This window comes from Pempheris klunzingeri, chromosome 8 (assembly GCF_042242105.1).
Source record: "Pempheris klunzingeri isolate RE-2024b chromosome 8, fPemKlu1.hap1, whole genome shotgun sequence".
NCBI classification, from domain to species: Eukaryota; Metazoa; Chordata; class Actinopteri; order Acropomatiformes; family Pempheridae; genus Pempheris; species Pempheris klunzingeri.
The window spans coordinates 27,314,660-27,329,181 of NC_092019.1; the positions used below are offsets into that span (position 1 = coordinate 27,314,660).

Genomic DNA, 14,522 nt, shown 5'->3' on the forward strand with positions numbered 1-14,522 from the left:
CTCAAAGCGCTTTTACACATCCTTTTATCACATCCTCATTGACCCATTCACACATCATTCATTCAGGAGGAATGAATTTCTTTTGGACAGTAAATGCACAGCAGCAAAAAAGTTTATATGGATGGTAATAAAAAGAATTTCCATTTAATACAGACAAACCAAATACAAACATATACTAATAGTTTGTTTATCCAAAACTTTTTACAACCAAACATTCATTCTACACGTGTAAAACATGCAAAGATGAGTCAGTGCACAGTGAAATTAGATAAGTCACCAGAAAACACACTAAATGTTTGATATGCTGAGAAACAGAAGCTCTACAAGGAATCCTACCCTTCTTGTCTCATTCATTTTAATCAGTCAGTAAAATCGGATTAGGCCACAATCAATAAATGCCTTGACTTTCAAATGACATTCTTTGCTCTGTCTTCATGCTGTGCCTTCATACAGGAACACCCCAATCATCTTCCATGAAAGACTGGAGAGATGCAACAGGAGAGGTGTGCAACAAGAAACAACTTTGATATTCACAGTACTAACACTATCTCCTCCCCAGATGAGCTGGATTCACCCTCAGCTTCAGACTCCTCAGAATGGACCAGTTCCCCCTCAGCAGTATTTCTACAAATCATCTGCTTCACCTCCAAATGCATCTGCTCCTTCTCTTTCTTAGCAGCCAGGGCTTTAGATGACACATTTGTGTTTTCTGAATTCCCCCAAAACAAGTTGTCAGGAAACCCTAGATTCTTATTGGTTTGTTCAACAGCTTCATCTGGTTGATAAGTGGCACCACTCTCCAAGGAGGACATGCAGAAGTCATTCTTTACACCAGAGCTGAAGGAACCATGGAGACCGTTGTCTGTTGTCATTTGGCCGTTGTCATTTGTGTTCAGTAGTTTTGTTGAGTCCTTCACCACACAGGCATTGTTTTCATCAGGTACACTATCAGGCTCCTTTTTATGTGTCATAATGGCCTCATCAGAGCCTTTGACATCATTTTCAGTTGATTCAAATTCTTCACAATCATTGTTCAGATGTTTGATGTCAGTCTCCTCACTTGGCTTCTCTAGAACTGTTTCTGGAATTTCTGGAAATTTCTGACAATGTGTAACATCCTTAATTAGATGTTTTTGAGATACACAGGATGGTTCCACATGTACAACCTCTATCACCTGAGCGGGGGCAGCCACACCCTGCAGGTTTTCCTGATCTGCTGTTACCTGTAACACAGAGGTTGGGTCCTCTTTGTTGTTGGTTTCTTCCAAATCAGGCCTGCTGATGAAGTCACTAAAGCCAGAGTGATCTTCTGTTACATCAGCATGCGTCACCATGGACACATTGTGTTCATCATCTTTCTCTCTTATCTCTGGAGGGTCTTCAGGCTGGACCACCTCATTGGCCCCAGATTCTTTTTGAGGCTTTACAAGTGAAAAATCACTGGAATATGGGTGCTCATAAAGTTTATATATAACTGTAGTGGAAGATACATATTGATGATTTGCTATCACTTCAGGATCTGCACAGGAAGACATGTCCTCTGTTTTTGTTTTCCCAACCTCATCTTGCTCTGTCATTTCCTCAAAAGACATGTCTTGCAGATGCAGAATATTGTCACTCTCACTGACCTGCTGCTGTGCAAAGTGAGCGCTGTAGCTGTCTGTGGCTAGATTTTCCAATTTTTGTTCCACAAGTCTGTCTGCCTTTAACTCCTCAGTGTAGTCCACATTTGTGGGTACCATAGATTTGCTAAGTTCTTCTGAATGTTCTTCACTGACTTTACTGATAGTTTCTTCTGCATTTTCTGTATCATTTCCCAGGGTAGCATGCACACTTACAGTTATAGCATGTCTAACACCCCTGTCCTCAATATGAGTATAAACAAGATCATATTCCTCACCCAGTCCCTCCCCTTCAACTTCTTCACATAGATCTTCCATAGTTCCAAATCTCTTTGATTTGTCTTCACTCCACATTCCAGTTCCAGTCTCTATGATTCTCTTTTCCTGTTCATCTTCACTAGACTCGCCCATGTGTGATACCTGAGTATTGCTGTCGGTCTCATCGCTCTTGTACCGAATCAGAGGACAAGTGTCTGCCAGTGTGTTATCCTGAGCATAGCTGTTGCTCTCCGGCTCGGTCCTCCATGACAGAGAGACATTTTGAGGATCCTCCTCGTTATCCTTTTCTGCGTTTTCAGGAAGCAGTGCATGCTCTTGGTCCAACGCAGCATGCTGTCCATCATCATCTGATGTGTCTGACATTGAGGCCAGATTGTTGTCTTTCTCTACTGTTGCAAAATCCTGCCTAATTTCCTTTTCATTCTCTCTCATGCTTGCTGGTTCAGCGTGCTGTTGTTTTTCTTCATTTTTTTTAATGCCATGATTTGTCTTCAGATCAGTCCTCTTTTCTGTTACACTATTCCATGAATCCATCTCTTCTCCATCTGGGTACAACTTATCCTCAATGTCCATCTCATATGTTCCTTCTATAGAACAGCTTATTTCTTGCCTCATCTCAACTGCATCTTCCTTTAAGATGTTTTCATCTTGGCGAAAGCCTGTCACTTTTTTAAACACACTTTCTCCGAGGTCATCTTCAGACACTGGAGTGCTTGTCTTGGATTTGAAATTTGGTTTAAGTGCTGCCTCAGTTTCAGAATCTGAGGTTTCCACTTGCTTGTGCTCTGCTTCTTTGCCTATACACCTTTTCTCTTCCCATGCATCAATTGGAGCATGTGGGACTTGCAAATCTTTTTCAACATGTACATCCTTGTCAGATTCATCTGAAGAACCATAAGGCTCCTCTGTCATTCTGACATGGTATGGTGTGAGGTTGGTTGTGGTAAACGGATGCTGACTAACTTCATCATTGAAGGGTAGATCAGCGCTGAGGCCAGACTCAATCTGATAACTGACAACTGACTCAACAACTGGCCTTTCCTCAGAATTCCAATATTGTTCACCTTCACCTTCTTTGTCGCCCAGTGTTGTTTCAGCAAGAGCCTCCTGCTCATTAGGGGGTGATAGCGGCTCTGCATGGGTGACTTTCTCATGAACTTCCTCTGGTTTGACATTTTCAGCAGCTCCATTCTGCAGTAATTTTGGAAAAGGGTTTTTCCATGTTGCTGACTTAGTAGTGTCATCATATGCAGGTTTCATGGACACGTTTGGAGTTCCAATTAGGATAACAGGTTTTCTACTCCAGCTTGGTGTTGCAGTTATCATTGCTGGTGGTGTTCCTGTTATGCCACGGATAGATGACCAGCAACTAGTTTCTTGGCTAGCACACAGCTGGGTCAGGTAATTCTTTCTAACCCCCAGAGGACTGAAAACGGTATCTGTGGAGGACAAGAGCTCATGAATACACAATGAACTAAGTTATTGGAATGAAAATGACTTGCATTGATGTCTTGTGAATACACTGAGTTTATATAAAACCAACCAATATATTAACTATATATATTAGTACTATATTACTACTATAATAAATTCTGCAAAATATACGATATAGAAATCTGATATTTCTATACAGCATTGACTAGTATTTCACATCATGCCTCATATCCTTAACATGACATAGATACTGTGGAGAAATCTGCCTCCACAAAGCATTAATAAAACACATGTTCTTAATGGAGGTTGGGCACTAATGGGGATATATTGATCGCCATTTCCTTTCACCGTTGTCTAAATTACCAGCAAGCAAAGCCATATGGCTCACTTATCACTGGGGACTTCATTAGGTGGCTTGCACTATAGGACTCAAAGTGCCTACCTCTGCTTTCTTATTCAAGCTCCCTACCCACCCTGCTCAGTAAGATTAACAGGATTACAAATAGTATAAAACATGTCTCCCACTCTGAGGGGCTTTCAGTTAGACTAAGTAAAATTAAACCCTTACAAAGGGGAAGTATTAATGTAATGTGGAGATGACGGGAAGGATTTATGCAAAACATTGAGGTTCTAAACACTGCAGCAGAGAAATCATTGACATGGTGCTGATATATTAATATGTGTTATTTTAATTACCTGTGGTGGAACGGTTTCTTAACAATGAGATGTCTCCCCCGAGGCTTTCACTGTCCAGAACAGCTCTGTAAAGACAGACAACAAGAAAAGTACAGCATGTGAATATTGTGATATCTATAAATTGGATGAGTCATGAATAGGTCAATGCCGTCATGATCCTGGGCACAGAGTGGTGGCTAGGAAGAGGAGCAAAGGATGACTTTTGTTGCTCTTAAGCAGCAGGAACAGACTGAGGTCTGTTGTTATGATAATGAAGGAAAGGCTATGGCTCAGTGGTAGAGTGGGTCGTCCCTCAATCAGAAGGTCGGGGTTTCGATCCCCAGCTCCTATGGGTCAACATGTCGAAGTGTCCTTGACAAGACACTGTCCTTGACAAGACACTGAACCCCAACTTGATCCAAATTACATTCCTCCTGTATGAATGATGTGTGAATGGGTGACTGGGTATGGGTAAATGGGTAAAGCGCTTTGAGTAGTTGAAATAACTAGAAAGGCACTATACAAATACAGACCATTTACCATTTACCATTTGCCCTGTCAGTGAGGAGCAACACACTCTGCCATCAATTCCTTACATACACACACACACACACACACACACACACACACAATGACAGCAGATATTATGAACAGCCCATGCAGCACTAATACCACTGTCTCCATTCACACATGTGGACCACACTGATCTCCATTTGTACACATACTCATTTTGTGTCTGTCTTTCCTTACAAGATCCTATTTGGTGTGAATATAGTTTTGAGATACATCTAGGTGTAACAGCAGTTCAATGAGCAATGAATGACATTGAAATTTGTCCTCTAGTTTATCCTCCTCCCTCCTGCTCCCCTTTCCTGTTATTCTAGACTCCCATAGCTTCTAAACCAGTAGCTTCTCATTTGAAGGGTGAGGATCAATATTTTAAGGAGGGGGGAGAAGGAAAAGGGAGACACCACTATAGAGCTTACTTAGAGAGTAGCTATAGAGAGTTACACTGTTCAAGACATCAGAGACTGCTCTTTCAATTAGATGATCAGATGGCTGCACCCACTGTGGGCAGCTCTTTCTTTGTCAAGATCTCTTGCAGATGGAAGGGTGTTTGTCTTCACTATAACAGAGCAGCAAGACTAGAATGGGTTAAACCAATCATCTAAATTAGTGTTGACAATGATGACAGCTCAGCTGGATGGTTGTGGGGTCTCTCCAGTCTTATTATTATTATGATTCATTAAAATTCTAATATATGTGAAACTTTATTCTCAGCATAAACATCAAAAACGTTGTTCTGCTCACTGATCATACTAAAATTTCCAGTCTAGAACACCTGCACATGTGGAGGCAAATCTGATTTTCACCCAGTGATCACAAGATTACAATATCATTGATGGAAGTGCAAGAAAAGCAACATACAAAGCTGATATGTCAATATCTGAATAGATCAAACAACAGACTCTGCACATCTGCATTTCTTTAGATGTCTTGGTTAAGAAATGTAAAGAGAGGAATGCTTTCAAGTGTGAATGGAATGACTATATATTTACTCATATGAGACTTTTTAGCTTGGTTATATATGTCCCATCTCCAGCACTGTACTTAAGAGACAGACAGTAGATTGATATTGATTATCTCATCTCATTAATTTTTCCAGAGCACAAATAGAGTATGACATTCTGGATGGAATCATGTACATATTTTCTTATTATTGATCACTGACTGATCAGCTTTATATCAATAAATGTAATCATATACACAAGGGTGTGGAGATGGTGACTGTTTTGTTCAGGGACCATACCCCATATCTTGGAAAAGTCAATGTATGTGATTTGCTTTTTAAGGTTGCTCTAGAATCACACTTGCTTGATGTATAAAAGCAGCGTACCTGTACGTTGCTACCTCCAGGCCCAGTGAGATCTTCACCTGAAGTAGGCCTCGCTTCTGGTGGAGAACATGACCAATCTGCTTGAGCAGCTCCTCTTTCTCTGCCTCCAGGCCCTCCAAGTGATCCTGCCACAGGAAGTGACACAGAAAATAAAAAGGCGTGCAAGTTCTCACAGTGAAGTATAGTGCGTAAAAATGAACAGTCTTTGTTCTACTCTTCACACTGAATGCTGTTCATATTGCTCATAGTCATATCCTGTGGGTTGTTTAAATGGTGTTGCAATAAAACTGCACAAGTTAACACTGCAAGCACTGCACAAGACCCACAAATGATTAGTCCTTGTTACAAGTCATCCAGAACCACAGTGGGAGAAAGCAGCATTGTCCTAAAAAGAGCTTGATTTGGTTGCTTCACTCTGCTGACCTCCCTGTGACCCAGAACTAATCCCAACAGACCCAATTTATAAATATGTAGTCCATTAGTCCTTCTCAGTCCCAAATGTCCATTAAAATATTAAATGAGTATACTGAGGGAGGAAAGCCCCTGGGGGACTGACTCACAGATGCTCCTTAACACCTTCAGTGGGTCTATTCGCCAGGAAATGAGATATAAAAAAGGGTTCAAAATATCAAAAATATCTTTTGATAAAGTATTTGACAAGTCACGTAATTGAGATTCAATAGCACAACAGGTTCTGTATCCATAGTATCCATATTGACGTAAGTAAGGCAGAACCTGATAATCAGCTGTTCACATTTGCCTGGTTGGTCACTGCCTTTATTTTTAGGATCCATTGCCTTGTGATACTATGACAAAGACATCAAACACTGTGAAAGGTTGCATGCTTAATGAGATGACCCTGGGAAGATTGTTCTGACATGAAAGAAGTTCCCTAATTTGCAACAATTATTTTTCACAGATCTAAATAAATAAATAAATAATGGAAGGACTTTTCGCCTCTGCAGTAGTATATATAAATCAACTGACACTATGCTGACATATATGTGAAGTTTACTATTATGCTGAATGGCTTATTTGATTTATTGATTGGTAGAATGACAAAATTAATCCATCTCATCACAGAATAACTAGAATGAGTTTTTCAAGGCACCACCTTGGGCTCTGATCAATTGTGATTGCCATTTGTCATTTTACAGAGTTAACAGTTTCCTCATTCACTGAGAAAAGACGTATGGGCTGCTACCTGCTTAATGTTTACAGGAAGGTATGCTGCTCTCACCTGGAGTTGCTGGTATCTGGCTTCCTGTTGGGCTACAGTCTTCTTCAGATGCAGTCTGACATCATGAGCTGAAGCAATCTCCTTCTTTAGGACTTGTATTTTCAACTGGCTCTCGCTCACCTCCTGACCCACTTGGGTTAAATGCTTCCTGGCCTGGTTAAGTGAATTTTCTAGCCAAGCTAACTGCCCCTGATGGGCCTCTGCTGCCTCCTGCCATACCTCAGCAGCCCTCTGAGAGTACTCCTGTCCCAGTTGTAGGAGGTTCGGCATCTGGTTGCCCCTTTGAGCCTGTATGGGTGGCACTGTGGCTCTGGACTGGTTCAAAGTGGCTTCCCAGGGGGCCATATCTTCCTTGTGGGTTTTAATCAGGTACCTCATCTCAAGTTCCAGCTGATTGATCTTCTCCCTCAGCCAGATCTGGGCCGTCTGTTCCTCCTCCAACTCCTTCCTGCTTTGCTCCAGCTTCATCTTGGCCTCCACTTGGGCCTGAGCCTCCTTCTGCCTCTGCAAGTCTAGGGCTTGGAGCTGCTCTGCCAACCTGCTGATCTCTAGCTCTGTGAAGACCCTGTCCCTCCAGGCTGCATCCACCTCCAATCTTGCCTGCTGTAGCTCTTCCTCCAGACCATTCCGTCGTGTCAAGGCTCTGTGAGTTTGGACCTCTTTAGCAAGTAGCGCATTTTCCTCCTCAAGCAGTTTGACCCGGCCCAGGTAGGTCTCCAGGCGGCAGTTCAAGTTCACCATCTGGTGCTTCTTATCACCCAGGTTGCTGTGGTGAAAGGGTTTATGCACACTGTGGAACTCCATGTCAGTGTTAGACAACAGCCTCACTCAGTGCGCCGCTGATTTGATAGTCGAATGTATCTCCCTGTCCAGGCCTGAGTCAGTTTGTGTGAGTGAGGCTCCAGTGAGGCTCTGGTAGTGAGACAGCTGGCAAGAAGCTTTCTTTTCATACTTTAGTTAATGAAGGGGTTGGACACCCGGGCATAAGGGGAGGAGGAATGGAGAGGGAGGGGACTGAAGGCTGGAGGGGGGAGGGGTGAGGGTGGATAAGGAAGGGTGGAAAGGCAGAGAATGCATTAAGGAAAGAGGAAAGAATGGTGAGGGAGAGATTAGATTAGATGTAGGGTGGAGAGAGAGGCAGCGATGTAATTTAAGGTTAACTATTTCACCGCTGGTCCTTTTTCCAGATGAGGAAAAACCTCTGCTGAACAGAGGATGATGGATACAGACATTCAAATGTCATTAACATTTCTGTTGTGTGAGACATATGACTGTTCTGTCATATGTCTCACACAAGAATCACGACTGATTGAACATAAAAAAGATTTAAAAAATAGTAGTTTGCACCTAAATGTGTTTACCACGTTTTCAATGGACCTCTCTCCATCACAGGGTGAGTAAAATGGATGACTCCTCAAAAGTGTTGAGGGGGCTGCTGTTGAATTAGAATTTAATATGACCATAGAATGTTTCAGGCCTTCTCAAATAAAGTTACTCTCTCTCTAACAATTGGTGCCGTGACCCGGATTGGCAAACTCCGAGACGTGTCCCGTTGAGGAACCCCGGAGTGAGTGGAGGAAAACTTTTTCAGACAACTTCAAGGCGCGCCTGAGTAAGGGTAAGCAGAAAACCTTTTTGAGATAGAATTTCTGCACATTGGCCATACTCAAATCAAAGTTGTCTGAATAATGTTGTTCCTACATTCGCTAAAACATAAACCAAAACTGAGTATAACTAAACCGCATTGAAATGTTGTAGTCACATGTAAAGTACAGAACCACATAGTCACAGTTGAGGGAAAAGAAAATAAGTGTCCAAGGACAGCTAATTTGGCCTGATAAGGGACATAGAACTCACTGGGTAAATAACCACTGAGAGTTGTCTCCCAAATTTTAGGGCAGGACATTTTGCTTTCCTCCATACTGTACACTATTGTATATATTTTCCGGGTAGCTAACCGATGCCGCAAGGGCGATGCCGCTGATGAGAGCGATGCCGCGATGCCACTGATGAGAGCGATGCCACTGATGAGAGTGAGGAATTTAAAAAAATAAAATTAAATTAAAAAAATAAAATAAAATAAAAAATAAAAATAAACAAATAAGTAAATAAAATGAAAATAATAAACAAACAAGGACACAGGGACAAGTTTGTTATTTTCCATGACAATGTGGGCAGTTTCCTGCCTGGATGATATTGTAACTGAATAACGGGACACAAACTAAGATGTCTCAGAGTCACTGTGAATTAAAACGAGTGATAAGACTGGGAGAACCCCCAGCAAACAAGCGCACAGACTAATAGAGTCTGTGTAGAAGCTTCTTGTTTGGGTCCTCACTCGGGCATTAAGCCAATCACCGACTCAGATATGGCAGCAAGGACAACAGCAGGGTACAACCCCTACAAACAAATGATTCACATAACCCCTGATGACAAGTCACAGAGGGAATTGTGTGTGCAGAACATTAAAGAACTACAGAGTGACCCTCTTCTCTGTTGCTGTACTCCCTGCTTGGATGATGTTTTAACTGAATGAGGTGTTTGGCATTGATCAGTCACTACTGATTGGGGATCCCAACACCTGATCCAGGTCAACAAGCAGCTCTGTCGGGGCAATGGATTACTAAGGGGACAATTTGGTTTGGGTGTTTCAGAATCACTGTGAATTAAAACGAGTGGTGAGACTGGGGGAAACCCTACCGATCAAGCACTAAGACTGGTAAGAGTCTGCGTGGAAGCTTCTTGATTAGGTCCACACTTGGGCACGGGGCACTGTGCCATTCACTGATTCTGTACAGGTACGCATACAATATTTCACTATGTTAAAGCGAATGAATAAAGGATAAAAACAAGCATGGAGAGATAAAGGACTGGACCTTAAGAGAGGTCAACAAGCTCAATCGGTTCCCACCCCTTTGGGAGGGACCCCACATGGTAGCAAAGGCTGCCTCACACTAAAGAGAGGACTGACAGACAAACTGAATGACTGGATCCATGAGACTCACTGTTCCCTGACACAAGGCCTAAAAAGACAGGACGTTGACTGAGGTTCAGACTGACGTAAGAACCTCTACACCTGACCTAAGACTCTACTACTGACCCTGATCCTGGGGACGACCCCCCACCACCACTATCACACCCAGAGAAGTACATTTAACCTTTACTAGAACTCACACACCCACATAGATGCAATTGACATTCTCAGAGGTGTGCCTGATGAATATAAGTTAGCCGACATGTTAGCCGCTGGTTTTGAATAATTTCTCTACTGGTGGGTCACTATAAACAAAAATGTGGACATGATTAACTAAGTCCACTCTGATATACTACAAAAACGACCCTGGATTTTCTTTTAGCAGAAAGAGGTGGTGTTTGTACTTTATTTGATAAAACATTTGGCACATGAAAAACACTGATTAGCTCTATCTTTATCAAGTCCAGTCTGTGGTTGCAGTAACTCTTTCAGTAACTCTGTGGTTGTTGCTGTACTCCTTGCATCAGGCACCTCTGTCTAAAATGTATTACAGCTTCCATCAATGATAAATTTCCACCACCTCTGTATTAATTACTCCACTATTCTAATGAAGCTCTTCCACAGATTTCTCTCTCAGGATGAAGAGGATCCTGCCCTTGGCTGCACACACCATAAACTGCTAACGTTTAATACATACCCATATACAGCTATCCACACACTTAGAGGTGTGATACTTATAGATGTTACTGCTTATTGTGCTTTTAATCATATGGTTTAATCACTTTGTTTAGAAATTTCCACATGCACTGTGCAAGGAAGACTGCTTGCTGCTATTAACTGCAATTGAAGATCAGCTTACACATATTTGCCCACATATAGGTCACATTAATTTTTGCTTGCTGCCTAGATACATGGTTTAATCACTTTGTTTAGAAATGTCCACATGCACTGTGCAAGGAAGACTGCTTGCTGCTATTAACTGCAATTGAAGACCAGCTTACACATATTTGCCCACATATAGGTCACATTAACTTGCACTGCCTTTCCTACATATTGTATATTGATGTAGTAAAGGTATACCAAAAAGGGACGCCGACAAGTCTCCCATGTAATTGTGCTGCTTTCTGATGTGGTTGGTTGTTTGCAGATTGGGGCCCTGCTAGACGACTCGCTGCTGAAGAATACAGTACAATACACACAACATTCCTACTTCTTATTGGATTGACATGATAAAATCATGTCAAAAGGGGAATTGTTGAATTAGAATTTAATATGACCATAGAATGTTTCAGGCCTTCTCAAATGAAGTTACTCTCTCCTTATGAGAGTGAACAGAATATGTCTATCTGACCTCCACAGACGTGGCTTCTTCTGTATCGTTTTGTTAAGAAGATAGACAGAATGGACCAGACGGACCTTGATTGTAATAATTTTGTTGTGCTAATCATATTCTAAAGTTATGATTAGAGATACACGCCTACGCAAACAACATCCACAAGTGTTTGAATATTATATGATCACACCAGGGATGCACTATCTGTGACGCACACACCGAAATGGCCAGTTAGAGACAGTCACGTATAGTACTCGGTCCAGCCAACCCTTTAAAAAGCATATGCATGAAAGAGTCGGGGCTCACTGCCAGAGATCCATGAGGCCTCTGTCACTCCGAGCCCAGCGCTGTATGTACTTTACCTGTGACTTCTGTGACTTGAATAAAACTGCTATTGAGAAGTGCAGAACTCTCCGGCTGAAATTCTCAGACTGTCAATAAAAGAACTGGGAGAATCTAACACTGCCTTGAAACAAGGGGTGGCTCAACTTCCCCACAGGCTCAAATCATCCCTTTCTTCCCCACAGTCAATGATTCATCCTAAATACTAAACAATGTATGAAAGCGATTTGTTATCTAAACTTTTGTTCATGTAGTACTTTTCTATGTGAGATATTACATATACTATAAGAGAGGAGATTTCAATGATTATTATTAATGATATATGAACTATTGTCATGTTTTTCACTATTACCATATTGCTAATTATTAGTCACATTCCTATTGTCAGTGCTATAGTTGCTGTTAGTATGTTGGTTGTTTGTTGTGGTCTCTCTCTTAATTAAAGAATCAAGTCAGCTTTTGTTATTTTCAACACGTCCCATGATCAGACCCAAACCAAAACAACCAACAAGTGCATCCTGATATATCTCACTCTGTGCTATAGAGCACCAGTGTCGTCCCTCAACTATAGAAAACACAGTTGCACTTGGTGACATGTTGCTTCATAACCATGACCTTTGGAGTGGTCACTGTGGTCACTTACTAAAGAAAGAATTTGGGCCATTCATTTATATTGTTATTATCATGTGTTTTGCAACTAAAACCTGATGTTTTTCATAAGCCATAACTCAGTTGTCCTGGTAATGCCGGTAGGAGTGATTCATATGTGGAACAGTCATCATCTTTCAATTAGGTCATTGTGCAGTGTGCACCCCCTACATGAGACTGTAAGAGCCCTGGAAAGCTCCATCAGTGACAGGCTTCGTCACCCACGATGCTCCAAAGAAAGGCATCGCAGGTCCTTCCTCCCTGCTGCCATCAGACTTTACAACCAAATCTGCTCCCAGTAGACCAAAGACCAAGAAAAAAGGAACAAGTGCAATATTTCATATATATTTATATATTTATATTTTCCCCCATGTGCAATAGCCTTTCTATCACCTCATTCTTCACCATACATTATTTTTTTGTATATACTGTACATGCAAACATACATATATTTTATATTTTTTTATTCCCTTTCTTTGTATGTGTGAACTGTATCCTGTTGAATCAGAACTGCTGATGACTCGAAATTTCCCCATTGTGGGATAAATAAAGGAATATCTATCTAAACATTCTTCACCACTCCAGGAAATAGGACGTATCATAGATATGAAGTGGCAAAGGGAGATATTTCTAGTCCGCTCAGCTCACAGATCCCTTCGGCTCAGCTGTTAGTGAGAAGGCTAAGGTTACACTAGCAAGATTCAACATAAATTACGCTGCGTCCAGTTGACAATTAGTAAATATAATTTCACAACAACAACAGCTAGGTAATCAGCCTTATCACTGTACCCAAATTAATATGAAGATTTTCACAAACAAACAACAGGCCTCGTGTAACTACTGCCACTGCAGCCTGAGGCAGCCAGTTGAATGTGAGATGTGAGATGACCGTTGGTGCCGACTTCACCTACAGGATTACTGCCCTGATTTTCATGATCGCAGACCAAAGCTCCAAATCACAGGCTCTCTCCCGTGAACGGCCGTTATTAATTTAAATGTAAGTGTCAGTGAATTCAGAAGGGATCAGCCTACTTCCTGCAGCTTGTGTGTCTCCATCCTGTGGTGCTCAGAGGATGAGAGCAGCTACAATCACTGTTGGAAACAAACAAGCTTGATAAGCAGAGGCTCTTTCCATGTCCCTGTTGGTTATATGGGTGAACAGTTTCACTGGAACTACAAAGTAGGTGTCCATTATCACTTTTCACTTTTTACTTTTCGCCAGTCAGAATCGAGGATTCATCCAGACCATGGTATAAAAGTAATTACTGATAGAATTATTGATAATGATTGATCTGATACGTAATAACTGTGCTGATGTGCTTTTCTTCTACTTTATTAGAGATGCAGTGATTAAATGTTTTATATCAGCTGATAGATTGATGAAAGGGACCAATGTAACTCATCCTACTCATTAAAGCTTTCTATTTCTTCTTGTAAAGTAACATTTTAACTTGTTGCTGTTGATTGGCCACCAGGGGATGCTGCATTACAAATTCTCAACAGAATGTTCCCACAGCCAGTTTGTTTAAGGACTTGTTCTCCAGTGTAAAGAATATCTATATGTTGGGAACTGTTAAGTGTTATTTGACTATTTAGAGGCAAATTCTTCTAGTCAATTGTACTCATTAGAAATGTTTCAACAGGATGAGACAGAGGCAGGTCTGGCCTCAGTGTGTCCTGCTGTGTTTGCTCCATCTGGAGTTCTCATATCAGTTGCACACATTGTCAGTCAGAATTAGAGTGCCACCGTTATTAAAGTTGTGTTCTAGTTCTACAAAAGAGAAGAAAGGGTAAGAAGTTAGGCTATGTAGTAACTTTTCAGTAATGGTTGAAATTACCTGTTGATTTATAATATGAATGAGAGAGAGAGACAGCAACTGTATGAACAGTAGCCTATCTGAAAATTGTGTGCATGAGTATGTGTTTGTGTGTATTCCATTTAATATTCCATTAAAATAATGTAAACTTACTTTCAGTCAGTAAGTGATGGAGATGTTAAGTGTTCTGTTTCTACTCAGTACTAATAGCCCACTAAAGCAACAGTAAGGTGCATAAATAGTGTCTGTGAAGACATACCT

At 41.3% G+C, this 14,522-nt stretch overlaps 2 protein-coding genes across 2 annotated transcripts; both read right to left on the reverse strand.

Annotated features, from left to right (window-relative positions):
- Positions 1-530: 530 nt before the first annotated feature.
- Positions 531-3,227, reverse strand: LOC139204905 (nestin-like). The gene is made up of 2 exons (XM_070834927.1): positions 2,795-3,227; positions 531-2,692 (listed from the first exon to the last, which is right to left on the reverse strand). The coding sequence occupies exons 1-2, from the start codon at positions 3,225-3,227 to the stop codon at positions 531-533; spliced, it is 2,595 nt and encodes an 864-aa protein (XP_070691028.1).
- Positions 3,228-4,023: 796 nt separating this feature from the next.
- Positions 4,024-7,951, reverse strand: LOC139204906 (nestin-like). Its single transcript, XM_070834929.1, has 3 exons — positions 7,148-7,951; positions 5,908-6,032; positions 4,024-4,096 (listed from the first exon to the last, which is right to left on the reverse strand). The coding sequence occupies exons 1-3, from the start codon at positions 7,949-7,951 to the stop codon at positions 4,024-4,026; spliced, it is 1,002 nt and encodes a 333-aa protein (XP_070691030.1).
- Positions 7,952-14,522: the final 6,571 nt, after the last annotated feature.

Excerpts from the sequence above, each read along its gene's own strand:
- LOC139204905 (XM_070834927.1), bottom strand. The coding sequence starts at position 3,227 with ATGATAACTGCAACACCAAGCTGGAGTAGAAAACCTGTTATCCTAATT. Across the intron at positions 2,693-2,794 it reads AATGACAGAGGAGCCTTATG|AAGCAGAGCACAAGCAAGTG; the intron begins GTTCTTCAGATG and ends GTATAGGCAAAG.
- LOC139204906 (XM_070834929.1), bottom strand. The coding sequence starts at position 7,951 with ATGGAGTTCCACAGTGTGCATAAACCCTTTCACCACAGCAACCTGGGT. Across the intron at positions 6,033-7,147 it reads CCAGATACCAGCAACTCCAG|GATCACTTGGAGGGCCTGGA; the intron begins GTGAGAGCAGCA and ends TTCCTGTGGCAG. Across the intron at positions 4,097-5,907 it reads CTGGAGGTAGCAACGTACAG|AGCTGTTCTGGACAGTGAAA; the intron begins GTACGCTGCTTT and ends CTGTCTTTACAG.